The following is a 25061-nucleotide window of genomic DNA, read 5'->3' as shown; positions in this document are numbered from 1 at the left end:
AGGCATTCAGTATCTCCGCTTGCTTCATTTGTATTGTTGCCAGTCGTATGGGAAGAACAACTGTGACATGCATATGATTGCACTAGGGCCCTTTGAATTTCAGAGAGATGAGTGCAGAATTTAGAATACAACGTGGCACCGTTCCTAACCCGTGTCAAGCAATACGTGCAAAAGACATGGCAGCCAAAACAAGCTGTTCTTTGTAATCACAAATGAAACAACAATCTTAAATATCTTACAATGGTGAAAATGTCTGGCAAGCGTTTCTTAGCAGACAGTAACTAAGCATCTCCTACCATATTTCGGTGAGCTGCGATGCAGATGGTAAGGTCATTACAAGTTTTCCTGACAGTTGCACACACAAACACACCTGACAGGATTATAAATTAATCTCCACGGAGGAAATTGCCTAAAACAGAAATGGATACAGTTTACTTGGGCAATAATACCAGACAAAGCAGTTATAATAGGTGGTTGAAACTGTAAAATTGGTTGATAGGTCTGTTCAATTTGCTGCATCTTAGTGATGCCTTTTGCCTATCACTTTTTTCCTAGGAATGCCTTGGAACCAAATAAATTGGTATTTGCATATTATAGCAATTTATGGTTGACCAGTATTGGCTATGTTGGATCTAAACCTTTGCCCGCAGAAATTTTGCCACAGACTTAAATAGAAGGAAGATGAGATCAATTTTATGCGCATGTCAACGTGCGACTGTCAAACTTGTAGGCTGAGTGCATTTTTTTTCCTGGATACTTGAAACTGCCTAGAATAAGCCCTATGGAAAAGATAGATCTTTTCCACTATTGTAGGTGCCCGTCTAGGTTAAAGTGTGCCTTTGGGACTATGGTGTGACACAGTTTGGTCCTGTCCGTGCTACCAGGGCCAAACCACGTTACCATTCAGTTGGGCAAAGACAGGCTCAGAACTGTATTTCCCTTTATTAAAGTGCAGCATCCTACTTGGATTAGATTCAAATGTATAGTGTGAATCAAGCTGGGGAAGAAATAGTGATCAGCTGTCCACGGGCAGCTAAGACTTGAAATGTGTTTGGTTGTACAAGAAAACTTGATTGTATCAGTTTTTGAGCTGGAGTTTTCATTCTTTCCCATAAATTAAAATGAAATCTTGTTGCTTCTGTGATTGATAAAAGGTATTTTCTGCATCCTGCTTATTCTACTTCAAAGTATTTTGAAATGATTTCTTATTTATATTCTCACATTTTAATGCGTCTGATTCAGTTCAGTTTTATACAATCTGGTTAGTTCGGATTTTATATTGTTGTAAATTAACATGACGCAGCTACCCTCACTCTGACGCAAAGTCGGCACTGAAACTGCTAGAATTATTTCGAGGCAAGTACAAATGTGGAACTCTAAATAAGATATGGGTTGTGTCCACAGTTATTATTTATTTGCATGCTTTATGCAGTAACATTTTGAGGCCTCAGCCAGGTTGGGGCCTTATTGCTCAAGGTGCTGTAAATCATATAGGACAAAAGGTGGCCCCTGTCTCAAGGAACTTACAGTTTTGTTTCCAATCCTGTACTTGATATGATGTTAGTGGGGCTTCCCTTAAGCAGTTTTGCTCACATACATGCAATCAGAGGTGCAGAGCCTTAGTTTAAGACAAGAAGTAACAGGTGGTTAAAACAAATATATTTTGGGGTGGGAGGGAAGGGGAGGGCAGGGCATAAGTAAAATGGCCTAGGGTGTAGGAGGGGAGATATTGGCTACATTTGCTACTAAGAAATGCAAAGTATTTTTGTAATGTCATTATTTTCCTTAAGTGCAACACTGATGCATAGATAATAACATAGAGGAGATCAAAGGGCTAGAGAAATGCCGAAGCTTGATTCATCTTAGCTTGGCACACAACAGGATCACTACAATCAATGGTCTTAAAAACTTACCTATCAAAACACTCTGCTTGGTAAGTATTAACTTTTTTTTTTGAAGGCCTTCTTTTTTCAACTGGTCCAGACCAGTTTTCTTAAGAAATGCATCATTTGCTAAAAATTCAGGTTCCCCAGATCTGTTTAATACAGCGTGGCCCCAAAGAAATTTGATTATTCTTTTTATTTTGTACCATGCTGTTTGCTTCATCAGATCCTGTGGGTTAAGGGGGGGGTGCAGTGGTGCATTTGCATTCTGCTTTGATTCTTCGTCCACCCAAACTTTAAACCAACTGCCTGAGACAGGCAGTGGCATCTATGGAGGCAGTGCTAAAAGAGTCGGTTGACATCATGTCTTATTATCATTTCCCTGATTCCTGCTAATCTCTTTCCACTCCACAGGTGTTAATGACCCTCTGTCCTTTTCAATGGTCTCTGATATTCCACTCTTCAAACTATCCTATGTCCTGCAAGTTTGCTGTCTGTTAACCATTCCTAGCAATGTCTATCTCTCTCCTGTTTCATAGCCGTGCAGGCTGTTTTTAGCTCTAGCTAAAAACCTGAACTCAGATGTGGTATTGTTAACTCAGGTGTAGAAATAACTGAGAACAAAGTGTTGGAGCACTTTCAAGATGCTCAAGACAGCTAGATTTTGTTTTATGCATTTGAATAAGAGATTTATTTAACTATAATGACTACTAGACTGATGACAAAATATCTTTTGACTGTTTTGGCTATAGTTTGCCTAGCTTTGTTTTTTAAAATATTGTATACTGTATTTAGTTGAATAGAAGAGGACCCTGATTATAAGTCAACCCCCAATACCGTATTTACTTGATTAGAAGATGAGGTTATCTCCCGTATAACACAGGGGGGAAAGCCCCCCTCATCTTACAATTGAGCACAAGGCAGTGGGAGGAAAGGGCAGAAAGCTGCTGTGGCTCCGACCCCAGCCCAAGGTTGGGGCTGAAGCTGGAGCCAGAGCTGCAGCAGGTGCCTGCCCTCCCCTGCTGCCTCTGTATGCCCTGCTACTCCTCCCCTGCAGCCTCCAGTCTTTCCCACCAAGCCACTTCTCCCTTTGGTTCCCCCTCTACTGCCTACCTCCTTACCTTTGCTCTGTGCTGGCCCTGCTACAGTCTGGGGCATGGAATATGGATCCAGCCCAGCCCTGTAGCAGCAGCACTGGCTCCATGCCTCTGCTGTGGGGCCAGGCTAGACCTATGCTCTGTGCCCCAGGCTGCAGCAGGGATGGAGCTTGGTGGTGTGGAGAAAAGGTAAATGGGGGTCCTGGAGGGGCAGGCAGTGAGGAAACACCTTTGGTGAGGGGGAAGATGAGAGGAAGGCAGAGTGGGCACCTGAAGCTGTGGGTGGCAGAAGCAGCATGGAAGGGGAAGGAGCGGGGAACAGGGGAAGGGTGAATCAGGCCAGCCTGAGGCTGCAGGGGAGGAGGGGGAAGGCACAATGTGGGGGTGGGGAGGCAGGTAAATAGAGGAGGACAGGCAGCAGAGGGCCTGCCCCCTTCCACTATCCCCCACTGCCTGTTCCATTACTGCTCCCCCTACCTGGCCTACATGTGGCTCCCACGATTGCCTCCCCCACAGTCTGTCCACCACCACCTGCCCCATTACTGCCCCCTCATCACCTCTCCCCCAACCATGATGATTTTCATAGATTGTAAGGGCTGGAAGGGACCTTGGAAGATCATCGGGTCCAGCCCCCTGCACCAAGCAGAAAAAACAACTGGGGTCAGGTGACCCCAGCAAGGTGACTGTACAGTCTCCTCTTGAAGATCTCCAGGGTAGGCGATTGGACCACCTCTGGAGGGAGCTTATTCCGCAGTCTGGACACTAACTGTGAAGTTCTTCCTAATGTTGAGCCTGAATCAGTCTTCGAGGAGTTTGTGGCCATTCCTCCTGGTTTTCCCCTGGGATGCCTTGGTGAACAATTGCTCACCGAGCCCTTGATGTACTCCCCTAGTGTAGCGGTAAGCTGCTACCAGGCCCCCTCTCAGCCTTCTTTTCCTCAGGCTGAAGAGTCCCAGATCGCTCAGCCTTTCCTCGTATGGCTTGCCGTGCAAGACTCTGGTCATACAGGTGGCTCTTCTCCGGACTCTAACAAAAACGTGGACAAGCTTGAGAAAGTGCAGTGCCCAGAACTGGACGCAGTACTCCAGCTGTGGTCTCACCAGTGCTGAGCAGAGCAGAAGAATTACCTCCTTGGTTTTGCTGGAGATGCATCGATTGATGCCTACAGTATTATTTGCTGTACTGGCTACAGCATCGCACTGCCAGCTCATAGTCATAGTGTGGTCTATTATTACTCCCAGGTCCCTTTCATTCATGGTGCTGGTCAGGTTGACCATGCCAAGCCTGTAGGTGTGTTGGGGGTTGTTCATCCCCAGGTGGAGCACTTTACATTTCTCGATGTTGAACTTCATCTGGTTCCACTCCGCCCAACTTGCCAGCCTGTCTAGGTCCGCCAGTATCTATAGCCTATCTTCAATCATGACCACACTCCCCCATAACTTGGTCTCGTCTACGAACTTGGCCAGTGAGCTCTTTACCCACACATCCAAATACTTAATAAAGATGTTAAAAAGTACTGGACCGAGGACCGACCCCTGCAGGATGCTGCTGCTTACTTCTTCTTAAGATGATCTTCCAGTAATTCGATTCCATACATGGAAAATTATAATAAATGTATATATTTTCCATGTGCAGAATCTAATTATTGAAGAGTCATCTTACATTCAGGGGCATTTTGTACTCAGGTAAATATGGTAATTACAGATTTCATAGATTTCATAGACATCAGGGCTGGAAGGGACCTCAGAAGATCTTCGAGTCCAGCCCCCTGCCCCAGGGGCAGGAAGTCAGCAGGGATCATAGGATCCCAGCAAGATAAACATCCAAATGTCTCTTGAAGGCGTTCAAAGTAGGTGCTTGAACCACCTCCGGCAGATTCTCTGTGGAAATTTTATGAATTTGTTATAATTTTCCAGGTATAGAATCTAATTATTGGAGGTTTGCTTTAAATTTGTCCCTTTTCCACTGCTACAGCAGGGAAAATAAATCTGGGGGTGGTCAGGTAGCCCTCTTCCTTTCTGCTTCCCCCCAGCTTTTTCTGTGCTGTCAGGCTGTGTCCCTGCTGCTGCCAGGGGCCAGGCTGGAGCCATGCTCTCTGCCCCAGGCTGCAGCAGTGATGGAGTCTGCCAGCATGGTGCAGAGGGGTGAGGAACAAATTTGAAAATGGTAACCTTGAAAATAAACATGGCTATAGCAATTTGCATATGGTCCCCATGCATTTAGTTCATCCAAAATTGATGCATATTACCTTTTATTTTTTTTCTTTAACTGCTGCCAGTTTTAGCCCACGTACTCATGCATCGATTGATGCCTACAGTATTATTTGCTGTACTGGCTACAGCATCGCACTGCCAGCTCATAGTCATAGTGTGGTCTATTATTACTCCCAGGTCCCTTTCATTCATGGTGCTGGTCAGGTTGACCATGCCAAGCCTGTAGGTGTGTTGGGGGTTGTTCATCCCCAGGTGGAGCACTTTACATTTCTCGATGTTGAACTTCATCTGGTTCCACTCCGCCCAACTTGCCAGCCTGTCTAGGTCCGCCAGTATCTATAGCCTATCTTCAATCATGACCACACTCCCCCATAACTTGGTCTCGTCTACGAACTTGGCCAGTGAGCTCTTTACCCACACATCCAAATACTTAATAAAGATGTTAAAAAGTACTGGACCGAGGACCGACCCCTGCAGGATGCTGCTGCTTACTTCTTCTTAAGATGATCTTCCAGTAATTCGATTCCATACATGGAAAATTATAATAAATGTATATATTTTCCATGTGCAGAATCTAATTATTGAAGAGTCATCTTACATTCAGGGGCATTTTGTACTCAGGTAAATATGGTAATTACAGATTTCATAGATTTCATAGACATCAGGGCTGGAAGGGACCTCAGAAGATCTTCGAGTCCAGCCCCCTGCCCCAGGGGCAGGAAGTCAGCAGGGATCATAGGATCCCAGCAAGATAAACATCCAAATGTCTCTTGAAGGCGTTCAAAGTAGGTGCTTGAACCACCTCCGGCAGATTCTCTGTGGAAATTTTATGAATTTGTTATAATTTTCCAGGTATAGAATCTAATTATTGGAGGTTTGCTTTAAATTTGTCCCTTTTCCACTGCTACAGCAGGGAAAATAAATCTGGGGGTGGTCAGGTAGCCCTCTTCCTTTCTGCTTCCCCCCAGCTTTTTCTGTGCTGTCAGGCTGTGTCCCTGCTGCTGCCAGGGGCCAGGCTGGAGCCATGCTCTCTGCCCCAGGCTGCAGCAGTGATGGAGTCTGCCAGCATGGTGCAGAGGGGTGAGGAACAAATTTGAAAATGGTAACCTTGAAAATAAACATGGCTATAGCAATTTGCATATGGTCCCCATGCATTTAGTTCATCCAAAATTGATGCATATTACCTTTTATTTTTTTTCTTTAACTGCTGCCAGTTTTAGCCCACGTACTCCATAAACACACTTTTGAGCAGCATTTTGGCATGCACATTATATGTAGGACAAACTTTTTTTTGCAAAAATATGTATTTATTTACACACACCCACACCCTCCCTTGTTATATCCAGACCTTTACTGATCCAGCTCACTTGACAGACACAAGTACGGTTTACCATCATCATCATCCCATTACAATAAATGCAACCATGCACTCCTGTGCCCATTGCCATCTCCTTTTATCCGTCATGATCATGCAAAAGCCCCCTCCATTTTCTCTACCCTCCCTGCCCCCCCAAAACCCCTCTTTTTTTCCTCCCTGTCCTTTAGTCCACGTCCTCATTCTAAGGCACTTTGAGACACTTAAATGAAAAGTGCTTCTAAGTGCTCAGTAGTAGTAACTGTAGAAATGCAAAAAAAGAATGTCTTTAAATGTGAGCTTTGGGCGGCAGGTGTGCTTTTTTTGAATTGTTATAAAAGCACAAAACACATTAATCTGTCTCTCTCTAATTTTCTTTGTAATTATGATCATAAAAAGATACGTATCTGACATCTAAGAGCTTCAACCCCCAAACACTATGTTCCTACATCAATTTCTCCACACTAATAGCAAATACATTTGAGCATCTATATCAGTGTTTCATTTAAAGCAAGTTCTTTATTTAGTGAAGAGCAGAAATATAACTTTTTTCTGTCCCTAAAATGTTTTAAGATTTTTCTGAGATGCAGTACAAAATTGTGCTAGCATGTAGAAAGGAATAATTATATTCTATACACATAAAGTCCCAGTTACTTGCCCTTCTTTAATCTACTAATTACCTCATTTTAATAGTCACTGAAATGAGTTAATTTTTAAAAGCGGAAAAAGTAGCAAGTGATCTCTTATTACAGACAAGATTATTTGTTACTCCTTCAGTACCAGTCAGTTTGGAACTCTGGTTGCTAATGGAAATGGCAGTGATTAAATTAGATTGGAAAAATCCTGTGTAAAAATCAGAAATGAATTATAAACTTCCTGAAGCAGATAATTTCTCTTTATATTGTTCTTTTAAAATGGAGCATAGATATTCTTTCTTTGAACTGAAACAGAGCAATTTACTTAATTGCTCTTTGTCTCAGTTTTCCCATCTGTGAAATGGGCTAATAACATTTACTCTGATTGAGCTCTGTTATAAAATGCTTTGAAGATGAGAGGTGCTATATAATTGCTAAACATTATTAGTATGAATGTGCTTCTTATTTTTAGATTGTACATGCTTCTCTTATTGCTGATACAATGGTTTGTCCTTTTTCTTTAATCAGCAAGCTGATAATCGTATAAAGTAATGCAAATAGTGAAATATTAATATAGTGTTTTCTTTTACAAATTAGATTAAAGAGCAAATAGATTGTGCATGACAGGAAAGGGTTTTTTTCTGTTGATTCAGCTTGCTTTTTCATTCCCCCTTGAGCTCCTTAGGGTGGAGAATAGAAAGGTCTCAAATTTGGAAGAAGGGTCTTCAGAAATTGTAAATACTGCCTAGCTAAACCAAAAACCCTATGTTCTGCTGGTGTTTGCAAAATATAAATGAATGCAGCTGTAATGGACTGGACTCCTAGGAATTTTATATTTTCCAAAAGAGGCTCCTCACATGCATCCATTTTGTTCACCGAATTGTGTGCGTATCCCTTGCACATTGCAATTTGCAACTGCAGCTCTTAGCTCTTATAGAGCACAAGTCTGGTAAAGAACAGGAAAGGGAGAGAGAGCTTCTTCTTGCTATTAATAGCCTAATTAAAGATTTAAAAGCCAGGAAAAATGTCAAGGACAGACAACTGGATCAACATTACAGCCACCTAACTTATTTATTTCTCTAGTTCCTAAATATTTATTAATAGAATATGAAGCTGCCAAATAGCTTTCAGCATAAAGTGACTCTGATGGAAGAGAGATGCAGCTTGCAAGGTTGAGAGCCCATGTGGGTAAGTCACTGGACCCCAAGAGCAACAAAGAATCCAACAGGTTTTATACATGCTAGGAGTTTGTAGCAGGGATGGCTGTATGATTTGTGGCTACCAGTAACCCAGTCAAGAACATGGACCTTCCCATCTGGTGCACCCTCAGCAAATCTGCAGATGACATCAAGCTGGGGGGAGTAGTAGATAGATACTCCTGGAGGGTAGAGGTAGGATTCAGAGAAACCTTCACAAGTTGGAGGATTGGGCCAAAAGAAATGCCATGAGGTTCAACAAGGACAAGTGCAAAGTCCTGCACTTAGGACAGAGCAATGGTGCAGGCTGGGGGTGACTGGCTGGGCAGCAGCTCTGCAGAAAAGGACCCAGGGGTGACACTGGACAAGAAGCTGAACAGGAGCCAGCAGTGTGCCCTTGTTGCCAAGAAGGCTAACAGCATCCAGGGCTGCATTGGTAGGAGCGTTGCCAGTAGGACAAAAGGAGTGATTCTTCTCTATTCTGCACTGGTGAGGCCACATCTGGAGTCGTGGGGGGCCCAAAACTGAACACACTACAGAAAGGATGTGGACAAAGTGGAGAGAGTCCAGCGGAGGGTGACAAAAATGGTTCAGGGGCTGGGGGACATGACTGGTGAGGAAAGACTGGGGGAACTGGGTTTATTTAGTCCAGAGAAGAGGAGACTTAATAGCAGCCTGAAGTGGGGTTTGAAAGAGGATGTGGAGCAAGGCCAGGGACAGGCAATTATTTCGGGCGGAGGGCCGCTTACTGAGTTTTGGCAAGCCATTGAGGGCTGCATGACAGGCAGCCCGGGGCAGATAAATATTAATTTTCTAAATGTTTTAGGGCCCCCACGGGCCGAATAGAATGGCTTGGCGGGGCGCCTCCTGGCCGTTGGGTGGCGTTTTTTCCACCCCTGAGCTAGGCTATTCTCTGTGGTGGCAGATGACAGAACAAGGAGCAATGAGCTCAAGTTGCAGCAAGGGAAGTTGAGGTTGGATATTTGGAAGAATTTTCTCACTAGGAGGGTGGTGAAGCACTGAACAGGTGACCCAGAGAGGTGCTGGAGTCTCCATCCTTGGGGGTTTTCAAAACACGGCTGGACAAAGCCCTGGCTGGGATGATGTAGGTGGGGCTGGTCCCACTTGGAGCAGGGGGTTGGACTAGATGCGACCTCCCGAGGTCCCTTCAATCTTCATTTCTATGGTCCTATGATTCTACTTCTGAAGAAATGACTGGGCTTGTGTGGTATATCACAAAATTTGTCATGGGGGTCCTTGTAAGCATGCAGTTAGATATTACTTTGGGTAATTGAGGTTTCCTTCACTCCCTGTGATGAAGTGAATATATAGACGCAACCTATTGCTACAGATTGTCTGCAGAAAGAGGGAGATAACACTGTATTGGCTTACATTTGGTGTCAGTGGCTATCCATCACAGTCACGGATGATTACTCTCACGGGTCAAATATAGGGGTGTAAATGAGTCCAGTGATGGCTAAGAAGGCCAGTCCTAGAGCCGCCAACTCTCTGGCAAACGCCACAGGTGGTGGTAAAACGGAGGGTCGGGCCATGGATTTCTCGGTCTTGTTTCCTTTCCTTCCATTTCTGTTGGTTTTCTGCCACCAGCTTGAAACGGTTTTCCTTGAAGTAAAATGTACCTTGTCTCACAAGGTGTCGTCATGTAGCCCTGTCTTGGGCTAGTTTTCCCAATTTGTGGGGTCAATGCCACACTTCTTAATTTTTGCCTTAAGGATGTCCTTGAAGCATTTCTTCTGCACCCCCAGGTACTCCATAAACACACTTTTGAGCAGCATTTTGGCACGTACTTTATATGTAGGACAAACTTTTTTTGGTGAAAACTTTGTTTTTTGACATATACTTCTCCTTCAGAAAGAGACATTTCTATAACTCATTTCATGGCTGCGGGATTGCAGAAAAAAAGATCATGGTCCTGTTTGTTATTAGCGTACGTCAGCACTTGTGTGATTTCCTTAAAATGCACCAAAGTTAAACCGAATGAGATAATCCCATTTGTTTCTCCCTCAGCCAAAAAAGAGGAGTTGTAATCTGGCATCTCCTGATGCAGATGAGGCTCAGGCCCCTTCCAGATGTTACCTTGGTTGTGGGATAGATGCAGATTTCCTGCGGCAAATGGTAACATGCCAGACATTCAAGAGATTTGTCCCTAGAAAAAAGTGACCAATCCGCCACAAAAATAGCAGATCCACAACAAAGAAATTGCTCATTTAGACAAATCTAACATCTGGCCAGGTCTGTACCTTCCACCATCCCACAGTGCTGTGCTCTCCCTTCCTCCCCATCAAGTGCGGGGGCAGAGAGGAAGAAAGGAAGAGCAGCTGAATCCCTGACAGCCTGCTCACTGTGAGCAGTCAAGGAGGTTTATAGACTGCCCTGTTCCTCTTGCCCCCCTGCCAGTGCAGGGGTCGCCCAGGTGGGGAAACCTAAGTTCACCTGGGCATCTGAGCCATCTGGCACTGGGAAGCGGCTCTCTGGTGCTGGGTGGCTTGCACATCCTTTAAAGCTCCTGCAATCATCTGAGTCTTTCCTGCCCAAGTGCAAGGGGACTGGACCCAATGATCTGTAAGGTCCCTTCCAGCCCCTAACAACTATGAAACTATTGTTTGCAGGGAAGCCCATTTACCCTTGCCTCTGTGGAAGTGGCAGTGGCAGGGGGTGAAGGGATGAAGACCTCTCAGGCAGCCCCTGCCACACCAGGAGGCTTAGAGGGAGCTCCATTGCCCATGATGCCTGGCAGCAAGGGCGACTGTGCTGCCTGCAAGCCAGAAATTTCAACGGGCTTCTGGGCAACCTGACACTAGCTTCAGCGAGCTCTTGGGCTGCCTGGGAACTTTAAAGGGCTTGCAAGTCTCTTGGTGGGCCTGTCCAGCCCTTTAAAGTTGCTTGGGGGCCGGAAAGAGCTAGGGAACAGCCCCCAGTTGCCCCCTCTTTATTGGCACCTTTGAACCCCTAGCTGCCCGTAGTGTTTTGGGTATTTTTTTTCTTTCACTACAAAAGTGATGTCTGGGGGGAGCCTAATACATAGAAGACCTGAGAGAGAAAAATGATCTGTCCTTATCTGATAAGTTTCATAATAGTCTTATAAGCGACCACAGAAATTATCCCTTCAGAGGCAAGGATGTTGTTCCCCTGGAATACTTCATTTTTCACCCATGAAAACTTATGAGGTCTTTATCTGATTCGGATTCATTCCTAGAGAGCTAACCAGATTGAGAAGATAACTGGTTTGGAGGAACTGAGAGCTCTCCAGCATTTGGATTTATCCAGTAATAACATCAGCAGCCTTGGAGGTTTGGAGGAGCACTATCTACTAGAGGTGATCAATCTGGAAGATAATCAGGTATAGTACTGCAAATGAATCTGAAAGAGTTTTTAGTAAGTCCTCAGTCCTTTCTACAATTCGGCTCCTTGAAGATTCAGCCCCAAATCCCCACAATCCTACACTAAAGAAATATTAGAAGAGATTCAGTATTTTTCTGTGGGTCCCAGGAGCTGTGATGCAGCTCTCTCTGTCTCACTTAAGTGCTTGGACTAATTTCTGTTTAGGTCAATCATTCTTACACAACATTTGGTACTCCTGTCTTTGAAAGACTAAGAGCATTTTTTAGAGTGGATGCTCCAGGGATGACACAATGTAGGGAACTTTTTTTCCACCCAAGTATACCCGACAACCATTACTTTTGTCTTGGCTATTCCAATATTCCTCAACCCTATCTTTCCATCACAAGTTTCACTGGGGCCCTGTAAGACTTCCAGTCATACAGAATTTTGTACTTTGTTATCTGGTGTCTTCTGTTATGCAGCAGAATATTCACTGGAGACTATGATGAGACCATGCAACTCATTTATACCAGTTTCAGATGACATTTGAACCCGGAAAAAGTTATTTCTGCAACTCCACACATCAGAGAGCTTTCCGGGTCTTTAATTTCAGAAGAGGCCCTCAATGGATCAATTAGTTTTCCATTAAAGCCAGTTCTGTGTAGTAAAAATCATAGCAAATAAAAAATAACATTATTTTCAAATATTCTCCCCAGTTTAAGGAAATGCGCACAAGAGTGAACACAATAACTTATGAATTCTTTTTTATAACAGCACGTTCAGGTCGACATTTAAAGGGTGCATCAATGTTTAAAATCTAGCAAGATGGGAAGCTAACTAATAGAATGGTCTTCATTAGCATTAATAACACTGCCTCCATTGCTTCATAGAGTTTCGATTGCTCTTTATAGCAGGCAGAAGCTATTAATTCTGCCTCATCAAAATTTGTCTTGTTTAATGGTACATGTCAGAAACTGTGGGGTGAGTTGCCACCTTTCCAACACATCCTTTTCTAGGTGACTTGAGGAAATTTGAGACTTAACCAATGTAACGATATTCTCTCCTATTTGAAAAAGGTGTATTATGAAGTTCAAGTACTCTCTTAGGTGGTTCTGTTCTTACTGTTTGTATTTTTCTTGAACAGTGATATTAAAGCTAATTTATTCAACCAAAAATCCCAGCACCGCTGCCAGTTTTGACTCCATGACAATAGCCTCTATAGCAAAGAGGATTTTTTTTTTTATCCTGAACAGCAACAGTGGATTTCATCCTCCCCCATTTTCAAGAGTTAAAAGAAAAGGTCTAGAACTGTCCTCAAAACCCTTAGAACATCTTCTGTCTGAACAGATGGGAAGTGGGAATCATGTTTCCCGTTAATTAATATCAGAAGGCAAATTGATCTGTGATCTTCACCCGTGTGTTTTGAGCAGTGGGTAGAAGAATCTAGTATGGCAAAAAAGGGGGAAGTTCATTGAACATATCAGGTGTGTGGGTTTGGCTTGATACAGCTGGTAAGAAAGTTATTTTGGGAAATTTTCCCTCTAAAAGCTATGCTAAGATATGGAGAAGATAAAGGAAGTACTCGGAGAAAAGGCTTTAAGTAGGGGAAGAAACAACAGCCAACGAGATGGGGACCAGACAGAGTTTGGACTTGCCGCTTTGGCTGCAAGAAGGCGTTATAGGCCGATCAGGTAGCAACCCAACACCAGCGCACTCCAGGATCCTTCAGAAGTGCCTATTGTTTCACTCGCTGCTGCTGATATAAAGAAATTGTTGGCAAGTGGAGGATTTTTTATGAGGTCCTGCAGACCAATCTCTCCTCTCAACCCAGAGTCAGGTAGAACACGTGGTGGGACAGTTGCAGGGAATTTTGTGTTACCACATCATGAACTGCATGTGCTTAGTGGATAAAATAATACTCTTCTCTCCAGAGAGATCCTCATTCTGGGATGATGTACTCAATTTGCTATTCATCAAAAACTCAGAGTAATAGCAGAACTTTGTCTTCATTAAATGAAGAGTGCATGTCTCTCAAAGAGCTGTCTCTCATTAGTTTTGCTCTATAATCATACAGCAGAGCCTTTATTATGATCTCGGCAATATTGGAACATTTTTCCTTTAAGTGCTACTCCGCTGGAATTCCACATCCATAGCACCAGAGGACTCATTCTGCAAAAAACATTAATGCAAAAGGAACAGCAATTATCTGACTTTTAGCAGAAGCTCAGTATTCCAGCATAAAAGAGAGATCACCATCCTATTATATGAAATAGGATTTTTTTTTTAAATGTAGCCACCATCAAAACACAGTGATGTTACTACAGCAACATAGATGGTAAAGCAAGTGTGTCTGTAGCACAAGCAGCCTTGATTGCTGCAAAGATGAAAGCTTATCTTTGTATTTCCAGGTGAACTCGCATAGATATTTTTTTCTTGTGGAAGATCAAGGAGCTTTTAAGATGGTATCATTTTGGGCACTTCTAGTGCTTTAGAAATTACGATGATGTCATGTGGGACAAGAGATCTTATTATAAGGAGATTTATGACAGTTGGATGAATACTGGTCCAACACCAACATATCATTTCAGCAGTAAATCCCATGACCAAAGATACAGCACATATCTAGCTTTTATTGATTATTTTAAAGAAAGCCCTTGTTCCCCAGAATTCAATTTCTTAAAACCTTGGCCTCAGTAACAGCTTAAAAGGTCTGAAACCACATGATATGTGGTTTTAGACTTCTGTATTAGGAGAGAAGCTAAATGTGTCAGTTCAGGACTTTACAAAATCATTTAATTCTTTCAGTAGTAGCGCTTTCTAAACAGGTAAACATAATTTTTCAACCGCACAGAATGTTTAAGGAGATTTAGATTAAATGACTCCCATGCCAATTTGCTTAAAATGCAGATTTTCACAAGTTTTGTCACAAAGAGCTTGTCTACAAAGATGTATACAGAATAATCTTCAAAATTGGACATCTTCCTTTCTAGGATCCATACCTTCCACTGGCAGTGAAGCTATTCAGAGCCACTCTGTAATTTGTTTTGTTCTTCTTCAGAGGTAGTGGGAAGGCTAGAGATGACAAGTCTCGTTTGAATTGTCCAGTCCTGTAGCCAGGCATGCAGGTTTGGGAGCCTCTACTAAGACTTCTCTTTGGACACTGAATAAAAAGAAACCCATTTCTTAGAAAAAGGGAATGTTTTGTTTGTAACTCTAAATGTGCAAAAGGTGACTACAAACCAGTGGTGACCTAAGGGTTGTTGGAGCCCTGGGCAATGTGGGGCCCCTTAGAGGCTTAATTTGGATGATCTATAACCTACCACAGTTGTATCATGGATCTTTTTAATATTCTTTGGGGGAATTAGATAAATAGTCGAGTGTTAAAATGCAAATAGAGCCACTTGCTTGCAAAAACTTCCCCCCCCCCCAAAAAAAATTGTTGCAACATTTTGGGGCCCCCTAAAGTGTGGGGCCCCGGGCGGTCAACCGGTTTGCCCTCCCCTAAGGCTACTACTGTGCAAACCCACAGTCTCTCAAACAGCTGTTGCCTGGCTTTTGCACATCAGCCTGTGAAAATTGGATGCACTGAGCAAAGTAAAGCATTGGAGAGAGTCGTGTCTTTTAAAATAACTATACACTTAGTGAGGCACGTTCCCTATCTGCAACGGTTATTACCCAGTTTACATTACTGGAAGTATGATATTACATGTGGTGGGTATGCGTACACATTTTGGAAGTGTATCGGGGGGAGGTGTGGGGAGAAGCAGGGTTGTACCCCTGTTTTAAGGTTTAGCACTTAAATGCTTTCTGCTCATAGCTATTGTACTTATTATATGTACTATTATAGCTATTATACTTATGCTGTATATCTCCGTATAACTAGATTGCTGATCTGGGTGAGCTTGAATATATTGAAGATCTACCTCTCCTTAGAGGCTTAAATCTGTTAAACAACCCAGTGCAGGTAAGAGAGGCTACAAGGAGCCAAAAATGTATTTGCAATGATTAGTTTAGTCTTTGTCCAGATGTTAAAGCAACGCTATGGAAAGAATAAATGTTATACGTGCTCTCCTAAAAGAAAAGCTCTGTATAAACATTTTTCTCACCGAAGTCAGGGGAAAGGTTCCTGTTAACTTCACTGGAAGCTGATTCTACCTCTTAGCAACAGCCACGTTTAAACCTGCCTCCCCTTAGAAAAGTGATTGTCAGCCAGGGTGCCACAGCGCTTTGGAGTGCCATGAGATCCTTTTAATGGTGATGCACAATATTAGCATTGTTTTGTGCGCTAATACCTACGTACAATCGCAAGAAAACCCCAGAGATTTCACGTAAGAGTGCATAGGGTCAAAAACAGTCTGACATGTTGTGGGCTTTCTTAGTTTTTTGCAGCAGAAGAATTGCTCTGTTATTTTTTGTGTCATCAAAGGAAGAGTAAAACCAAAGACCTGGCATTTTTTGAGCAGTGCCTTGAGTATAACCAGATAGTTTCTAGGGCAGTGGCTCTCTGAGTTTTTTTCCTTTCTGATGGACTTGTTCTTTATTCAAGATCCCTGCAATATCCCCAATAAGTATCCCATTGATCAATGACATCAGCATCTAAAGGGGAATAAAATCATATGTTTTGACTGTGTACAACTCGTCCTGAGCTGTACCAAAGATTAAAAGTAATATCATTCAGAGTTTGATGATTTTTCAGATCCCTTTTGAGCTTGACAGTGATTTGCAGTGTTGGGAAGAAATGGTCAGGGTTTCATTTCTCTCTCTAGGTTCAAGATAACTATGTCAGTGTTTTATTGTGGCTTCCTTAAGAATGGTCTGTTGTTGTGTGCAATGCAATTAATAGGGAAAAATACCTGTAATATGCTTACCCTATAGCTCATGGCAACCTTTGCTTGACGAGACAGCCAGCCTCCTCAGAGCAGAATTTGATCTTGCTTAAAGATCATATGCGTGTGATCTTTTCCTAGCTATTTTACTGTTTTTTCAGATACTTAAAAAAACCAAAACAACAATTATCTTAAGACATCTTTGACCTCCTCGAAATTTCAGTAGCTTACCGGAGGACTTGGCTTTTTTTTAGAAATCGTACAAGTACGCTTCATCAGGTTGTCAAGATGTCAGCTCCCTGTTTGATTGCTAATTTTATTATTATGTCTCTCCTTTTTTTAGCCACTTAAAAGCATCAGTAATGATTATTTTATACTGTAACTTTTTTAACAACACTTCTTGCAAGATTAGGGGTATTAGTGTGGTTTGTTATCTAATTCCCATATAGGTAACTACTTTCTGTCCTCATTAATTTGCTCTGCAGGTAGAGTTAGAAATGATATCATTTTTTAATTCCTGTTCCAAACTATTGTACAGTGTTGCTGCAAGCTGTTGATCAGCTGCCAGATTTTATGTTAGAGATGGCTGCATTTCAGTGATCGGTTTATACAGCACATTGAGATCCTTCAGGGTAAATGGCATTGTAGGCTACCATATATTAAGATAAAATACATGTGATGTTTTTGTAACCGAATGGAAGTTAAATATTTTGCAGCGCAGCTTAAATGTTTGGAGATGTAAAAAAAGACCAGTGTATCGTTTTTCATATTTCTATCAGGAACGCACAGAATATTGGCTCTTGGTGATTTTCATGTTGCTCCGGTTAACAGAGCTGGATAACAAGAAGATTACAGTGGAAGAAAAGGTACACAGTCACCTTAGTTTGGGAGTGTGGCTAAATAATCCTGCTGCCTGCTAGAAGAGAGTTAAAATGCCGGTTATTTTCAGTAATGTTTATATGCAAATAAAGAATTGCTTTATGTGGGGAGGAAAATTACCCACATGCCAGCTGGTAAGTGTCAATTCAGAGAGTTTGCTTTTAGGCTCCTGACATGTGACTGTATATCTGCTGTATAGTGAAAAGCAATTTATGGCATATCAGTGTGAAAATCTCCCATAAAGTATATGTTTCTTAACAAAGAAATGACTGAGTAGATTTTAGCAATCACAATAGTCCCTAGTTACTGGTTTGGATTCATTAGTTAATATTGGCCAAGTGCTTTGAAGCTGTAATCAGTGCATTATTACTAAGAAGCATTTTCTTAAGATGGCTTATACTGCTAAGTAAACTGTCTGAAAGCTTTAGGCAAGATTTGTTTCATGATATTTTTTTTTTTACTGGACTAACTTTATAGTTGGGAGAGATGTTAGACAAGTTTTCAGGCACCAAATGCCCTTCCTCAGGTCCGCTTGTCTAATATCTTTCCCAACTATAAACTTGGTCCAGTAAAAGATTTCATCAAACAAATCACGTTCCTTGCTTTTTTTCTGTTGTCCATCACAGCTGTGACAACAGTGCAACACTACTGAAAGCTGTAACATCCCTTGTAATTCTGTGCACCACTTCCATTAGTGGAGATCTGATTTTAAAACAGCTTTTAGTAAGAAATAACTGGAGGGACTGGTTGATAAGCAGGTGGACCTTTCACCTCTATACTGATATGTGAGCTATACACAGTGCTTGGGCCACAACCGTGTTAGAACCATTAGGACAGTAAATTGCTACCGAAGTTGAAACCTTGAATAGAAAATTCTTTTTAATGTGGCCCTTACCATCATTTCAGCTCATTCACTCTAGACTCGTAAAACATATCAGAACTGTTATCAGCCATGACTTCTCAGCAAATATAGCCAGAGCCTAAGTCACCAGCTTATGCTGCTATCTGATCGTTGTAGCCTATACAAAATGACTCAGTGGTTCTTAGTCCATTTCCAAATAAGCTGATTACATTAACAAGAAAAATCCACCATTTGTCAGCACCAGCTAGACCTTTCCGCAAAATAGGCTAGAATGGGATGTGTTTGGACTCCCTTCTCCTTCCAAGATGAGGACCGAAGTCCTTTTTAGGGTGGCTTTGTAACAAGCTTACACTGCAACTGCTCCTGTCATTCCCTTCCTGGGAAATAAATGAAGGACTCTGTCTTTCAATTTGCTGTCCTTCACTAGAACCAAGAAAAAACACACACACACAAAAGGAAAACTAAATCATAAACAAAGTCACTGTGCGCTTTATAAGATGATTTGCTTCCCTTAGCCTCTGCCCTCCTTCCAGGAAAAGCTAGAATAAATTACAGAAAGATGCTGAGATAGCGTGAGATGTTTTCCATCTCAGTTTAAACTGTATAATGTACAGTTTAAACTGTATTTAAACCTCCCCAAAAGATTATATATATATATATTATATATACATATACACACACACACATGATTATGAACAAGCCAGATACAAGGATGAGCACAAGAAAAGAAGGAAGTCCTCATTATTCACAGTACTCTGTGCAGCGTATTGCCAGTAAGAGCAACGACTTGGCTGTTCTTCTTCCCGTTGCCTTCTTATTCTCCTAACAGGTCGCTGCGGTGAATAAGTATGACCCTCCTCCAGAAGTGGTTGGTGCGAAAGATCACATAACCCACGTAATGTACAGCCTGATGCAGCCACAGAGGATCTTTGACAGGTAACCTTACCTCCAGTTCATGTCCAGTCCTTTAGGTGGCAGTCGAGTAAAGCAGAATGAATTGTCCTCGTCCAGGGGAGGGCTCTCCATCACTTTCACACCTTTAAATCCATCTAATGAAGAGTAGGCATTCTGTAGTTTGCTATTATCAGTCTGGAAATTAGGCAAATCTTGTTTGGTTGAGTTGATTATGAAATTAAGTTAGTTGCTCACCTCTACACTCTGAGACAGATTGCCCAAAGCTCCATTTCTTTTAAACAATCTGCTGAAGCAGATGGCCATTCGCACCAGAAATGAAAGATGCAAAAATTCTATCAATACCCACAGGCAATTTAAAAATCTCTAGAGGGTGAAGCAAACTCTGCAACGTAACTTCTTCCTACTCTATTTACTCCTTCCCTTCACACTGTTGACATCCCATTGTGAGCAAAATGGCTTTACTTTGCAACTTGGAGCACAATTTACATGTTTGGAGCCAAACTTTCAAATTTACACTGAAGCCCAGCCAATTCTGCATTTTGAGAGGGGAAGGTGTTGACCACAGACGAAAGCACAGAGACGAGACTGAGTTCTAGGTGATGTTTCCAGGCCTGGCATTGTTTTGTTGTGCATCTTCTCTCTGCTTTGTTTCTTGGCTATAGGACAGGAATGACGGGACTTGTCTACCTCATGCAGGCATTGCAATGCCTATTTCATGAATGTTTGCAGAGTGCTTTGCAACAGTCAATTAAAGATGATATAAATACACAGTTTTATTATTATTGGCAAAATTCCCATGCTCACTTCTGTATCCCAAAGTCTATTTTAGGCATCTACTCATCCATTTGGGCATCTAAATACATAGCCAAGCACCCTACTTTTAGGCCTATGGTTAGTAATTCAAAAATCTGCGTGTTTGTTAAGATTCTTGCATTGCCCCCTGGGACTGATCCTGAAAAATGCTAAACACACCCCCCTTATGTTGCTCATTCCCCCACAGGTGCCCGTTGGCCTGTAAAATCAATTATTATCTTGCAGGATTGGGATCTCTTCAAGCACATGACGACTTTGCAGAAGATCCATGCTATGAATTCCTTCTAAACCAGACATAGATGTAGTTCAGATATTGGTTTATAGTTACGTATATTTTATTGCTAAACATGTACTTTTCAGTAAAAATCTGTATGCTTTAAGAGGTCCTCTATAAACAAACAGGTAAGCATATGGATTGGCACTTAAGGTAGTGACTCGTAATGTTAATGAAGCTTTGAGTGTTTGCCAGTATGCAGCTGGAAGAGCATGCACCATGCTCATTAATGAAACATTCCTAATGATGCTTTTTTCCCCTCTAAATTTCTAAATTAGAAAATGCTTATTTAGAGTCATTTTTATAGCTCATTTGCATTAATATCCCTAGATCATACACAAGCCATTTTTTATTTTTCAATTATTAATAATAATTCCATTCAAACAAAATTAGAGAGAGCCATAAAGTTGAAAAGTTACACACTTAATGATCAGGAAATGTCAATATTGCCATTATTTGTGCAATGCCCTTTCTGCATATGTTTTATGATGCTGTCTTTAATTACATGATAACCTGCTATTACTTAAACAATACGTGATTTCTTCCGCAACCTTAGATGCAGGTGAAAAGGGTGATTTAATCACAGCCCATAAAAATCTACATGAGGACCAGGAATTTGATAACAGGTAGCTCTTCAGTCTACCAGAAAAATGTGTAACATGACCCAAGGTTGAAAACTAGGCATATTCAGACTAGAGAAAAGGCAATTTTATTTTATTTTTATTTTATTTTATTTTTTGAGAGGCTAATTAGCCCTTGGAACACCTTATCAGGATACCAGGATACTCTACCAGTGGAAATTTTAAAATCAAGATTGGAGATTTTTTTCCCCCAAGATTTTATCTAGCTCAGTCAGTTATCTGACTTGAAGCAGGATTTATTTCAGGAAGTCCTGGACCTATGTTATGCACAAGGACAGACTAGATAATCACAATCATCCCTCCTGGACTTAAAATCTATGACTCTGAGACAGCTGCATACTACTCTGTATGCCAGAGACAATTTATGTTGGCCTATGCACAACAAATGAACTCAAGGGTTCCTCGCCTTACAAGATACTCCTTGCAATATTGTAGGAAAAAAATTACATGATGTCATAGGGTCATTTGAAACACTGTAGGATATTGTAAAATGTGTTCCTTGTCCATCTGATATACCAAAAAAAAAAAAATCAAGGAACTTTGTTTAAAGAAGCTAGAGTTCTGTGTGTGATCATATCCACTAATACTATATTATATCAGTATGGGATATGACATTATTCTGGAAAAGAACAAGTTGAAGAATGAAGTCCAAGTCAGAAATCCATATCAGGGCCTTATGTACTTATAAGAAATATAAATTAAGAGCCATGTTGAAGATAGGAATTTTATATCTTCAAAAGCTGGGTTGGTGTTATTATTCACAAGGAATAGGGCCTCAGGTAGCTAATGAGGGTGCTTCTACTGTGTGTAGATAAATCCTGAATCACCAGTTATTAAACATTTTTCATACAATTCATATCTTCCTTACAGGCCCTTTTTAATAATAGACTCATGATAGTAGTTGCTCTTCTTGGCGGTATCTCTCGGGGCCATGTTGTGTTGAGCCAGTCTTTTTCCAAACAGCAAAGGAAAGGCAACCTGAAAAGATGGAGAAACCAAGAAGGGAAGGAAAGCTGCTTAATTAAACAGAATATATCACTTTAGCAGGTTTTTGTCCAGCAATATGTTTTACATATTTTACCATATTGGCATTCTTAATGTCCCAAGTTATTTTGCTAATATTTTCTTCATAATTGTTGTATAAATATGTTTGTAACCAGAATAAAAGGCAAACAATATGCCATAAAACGCTATAAGTCTACTGAGGGATTCTGCTGCTATTCTGCCGTTAGTGTTTAAGGGGACGTAGTGTGCTACTCTGGGACTCAAAGACCAAGATTCAGTTCCCAGTTTATCTCCAGAATACCCCGTGACCTTGGAAAAGTCACTAAATTTGCTCTTTTTCCTCTGTTTCTCACCCCTGAAGTAGGGATAGTACTTCCCTTCTTCACAGGGATGTTAAGAAGATAAAATCTAATAATGCTTTACTGCCACCAAGATAGTATGGTATTAGAGAAGTGCCTAGATGGATCGAGCTGTTTTGCTGGTGTGAGCTAATGCAGGCGGGAAACCATTAGTCTGAACTATCTAATTTTTTTCTTAGCTTATGCTGGAAGGTTATCATTATTTCAGATAGATTTAGTCATCTATTTCTCTTGCCATTTCCATTATAAACCCTGTTTTCAGGGATTTATATTCAGCTGTTTTAAATCACATTAGACTGAAGTTTGGCGCACAGATGTAATATTTTCCCCCTTTAAAATAAAACGTAAATGGGTCAGGCCATTTATTAGCTTCAAAAGTAGGATATTTTAAAAATTATTTCAGCTGGTTTTTGACACGTTTTCAAATGGCGTAATTTTAAAAACCGTAGTGAAGATTTTAAAAAAATGAGAGCCTCAAGTTACGTTCCATATTTAGGCACCTAAATAAGTGGTCTGACTTTCAAAAGTGCTGAGCGCCCACAAATTGCCTTGACTCTTTGTTTGCAGCTGGATGCTTATCACTTCTGAAAAATCGAGCTGCTGATTCCAGTATCTAAACATAGACTTGGGCCAAGATATAAAAATGTGTGTCTGAAGTTAGGTTGCTGTATTTTTGCAAGCACTTCGAATTCTGTCTTAGGGTCCTGAATGCTTTCTACTTCTGTCAGTGTTGGTGGGAGGGGAGGGTGCTTAGCACTGCACAAGATTGGGCCCATACACCTTAATGACTTCCATCCAACTGAACTATAAAGCACTTTACAAACTGCTGCCCTGTTCCAGCAAACCTTTGAAGTTCATGAGATTAAATGCAGGAGCGTATAAAGGTTTGCAGGGTCAGCCCTAGACACATACAAGGCCCACTTTTTTGACCAGTAAAATATGATCATTGGGCATCTTTGTAGCAGCAGAGAGCATTTCAAAAAAAGCTGCAAATCCAAGTTATAGTCTGAGCCAGATTCACCCCGTATTGTAGTCTTCCTCATGTGAAAAATGCTGGGACTTCTCTTATTAAATATTCTGTGCTGAATTTATTGTTTAAAATTTGCCCAACTGCACATGCTTCTTTGTCTATTGTTGCTTTGTGGCATAAATTATGAGACTAATGCAACAAGTAGAGGAGTTAAGTTCCAGTGATGACAAAATATGCAAAGAGCTTATAAAACATGAGTGAAAGTGTCCATTGCAGGAGGTACAATAACGCTTTGTTTTCCCTTCTTGCAGCACTTTGCCTAGTCTTGATGCTCCCTACCCCATGCTGATATTTGTTGGGCCCGTGGCCTGCGGGAAGCGGGAACTTACTCACAGAATCTGCAGACAGTTCAACAATTTCTTCAGATACAGGTAAATTCACCCCAGGCACTTAAGAAAACATGGAGTGGGAGCAAGGCTAATTTTGTTGCATTTTTTTTAAACAAGTTAAATGGGTGTTGCAATGTGTTCTGTCTCTTACCAGATCCAGATTGCCTGAAGTCCTAATTTATCTTCCCTATTTTGAATAAGCACGCTGTCATAAATATCATGATCCTTTCAAGGTGAACTGCAAAGTGAAAAAAAAAAAAAAGCAGCTCTAGTGTTTCTTGTGTCCATCCACTCATCCAGTCTTTGCCCCCCTGTCTCACTAGAGAAGTGCAAACTTTTCTGCTGAGCATTATATAATGTGCCCAGTTTCAAAGACGTTAGGGCGCCTGTACAGATTGCATTCAGAAGCGAATAGGAAGCTACTGTAATTGCTGGGACCACTGTAATGTGCTCTCCCTTAAGGCTACTGTCATGAAAGTAAATAGGCATTTTCTACACTTAACCAAAAGCAGTGTTGAACTTTCAAAGGTAGTGCTATATAGCATACGCTGCAGTGACCTGTAACATCCATTGCTGTCAGCATTACACTTTCTTACCCCCATTCTCTCTCCTCCATTACCTCTGTTCATTGCACATTGGTTGCATTGTCTCTTTAGATTCTTTGAGGCAGGGACTTTCTCTTCTAGTTATATATACAGCGATTGTCTGAGCAGAGCCCCAATCCTAATGGGGGAGGTTCTTGGGTAATAGTGTAATAACTATTAAGAATACAGCTAATAATTAGGTATATTCATTAACTGACAAGTGGAGTTGATTCTTCAAAAGCCTAGTACCACAGCACCCTGGACTAGGTCTTTGTTCAATATTGTAGATCAGGATCTGCCTACTCTGTGAAGAAGCCTATTTGTATTTCTTCTTGCTCGGTGTTTGCAATATATAGCTGATAAGAATGGGTTCTACACTTGATCTTAGCCTATAAAAGGCTGAGAAGCGATTCATGAGCTAATTTAGTAAGTCAAACGGCCATTTGACAGAAAAGCTGCAAAGATTACATGACTGGAAAAATCAAATGTGCCAACTCCATTTTTTTGCTAGAATTTTGTAAGCTTTGAAATTGCAACCAATTGCAAACTGGTTGGAATTTTCACTGTGTGGTTTTGAAGAACATGTCTTTTTTATGTATACACTTTATTCCCTAAAAGCATTATGTGTGAGGGAGAAAAAGAGACAGAATCTTAACAGAGCAGAAAATTGCAACTGTAAAGCAAAGTTGTATTTAAATTATTCAGTGGAGATTTAAGCAATATTATGGCCTACTCTCTTAAATTTCAAACATTGCACTCATTAAAAATGTATTTCATGCAAGATATCCTGGCAAGTTGAATGTAAACATGGCCTTGCAATTAAA

The 25061-nt window shown here is 41.3% G+C and overlaps 1 protein-coding gene across 3 annotated transcripts in view; it reads left to right on the top strand.

Moving 5' to 3' along the window:
* Positions 1-25061, top strand: part of LRGUK (leucine rich repeats and guanylate kinase domain containing) — a 72290-nt gene that overhangs the window by 8196 nt on the left and 39033 nt on the right. For all 3 annotated transcript variants that reach the window (XM_025212353.1, XM_014523191.2, XM_006030682.3), the window contains 6 exons: positions 1809-1933; positions 11596-11739; positions 15604-15684; positions 17326-17412; positions 19117-19223; positions 23576-23695. In XM_025212353.1, coding sequence (XP_025068138.1) covers positions 1809-1933; positions 11596-11739; positions 15604-15684; positions 17326-17412; positions 19117-19223; positions 23576-23695 — 664 coding nt within the window. The remainder of the gene's footprint in view (positions 1-1808; positions 1934-11595; positions 11740-15603; positions 15685-17325; positions 17413-19116; positions 19224-23575; positions 23696-25061) is intronic.

Source organism: Alligator sinensis, unplaced genomic scaffold (assembly GCF_000455745.1).
Source record: "Alligator sinensis unplaced genomic scaffold, ASM45574v1 scaffold64_1, whole genome shotgun sequence".
NCBI lineage: Eukaryota > Metazoa > Chordata > Crocodylia > Alligatoridae > Alligator > Alligator sinensis.
Note: the sequence above shows the minus strand (reverse complement) of the source record. Positions and strands in the feature narration are given on the sequence as shown.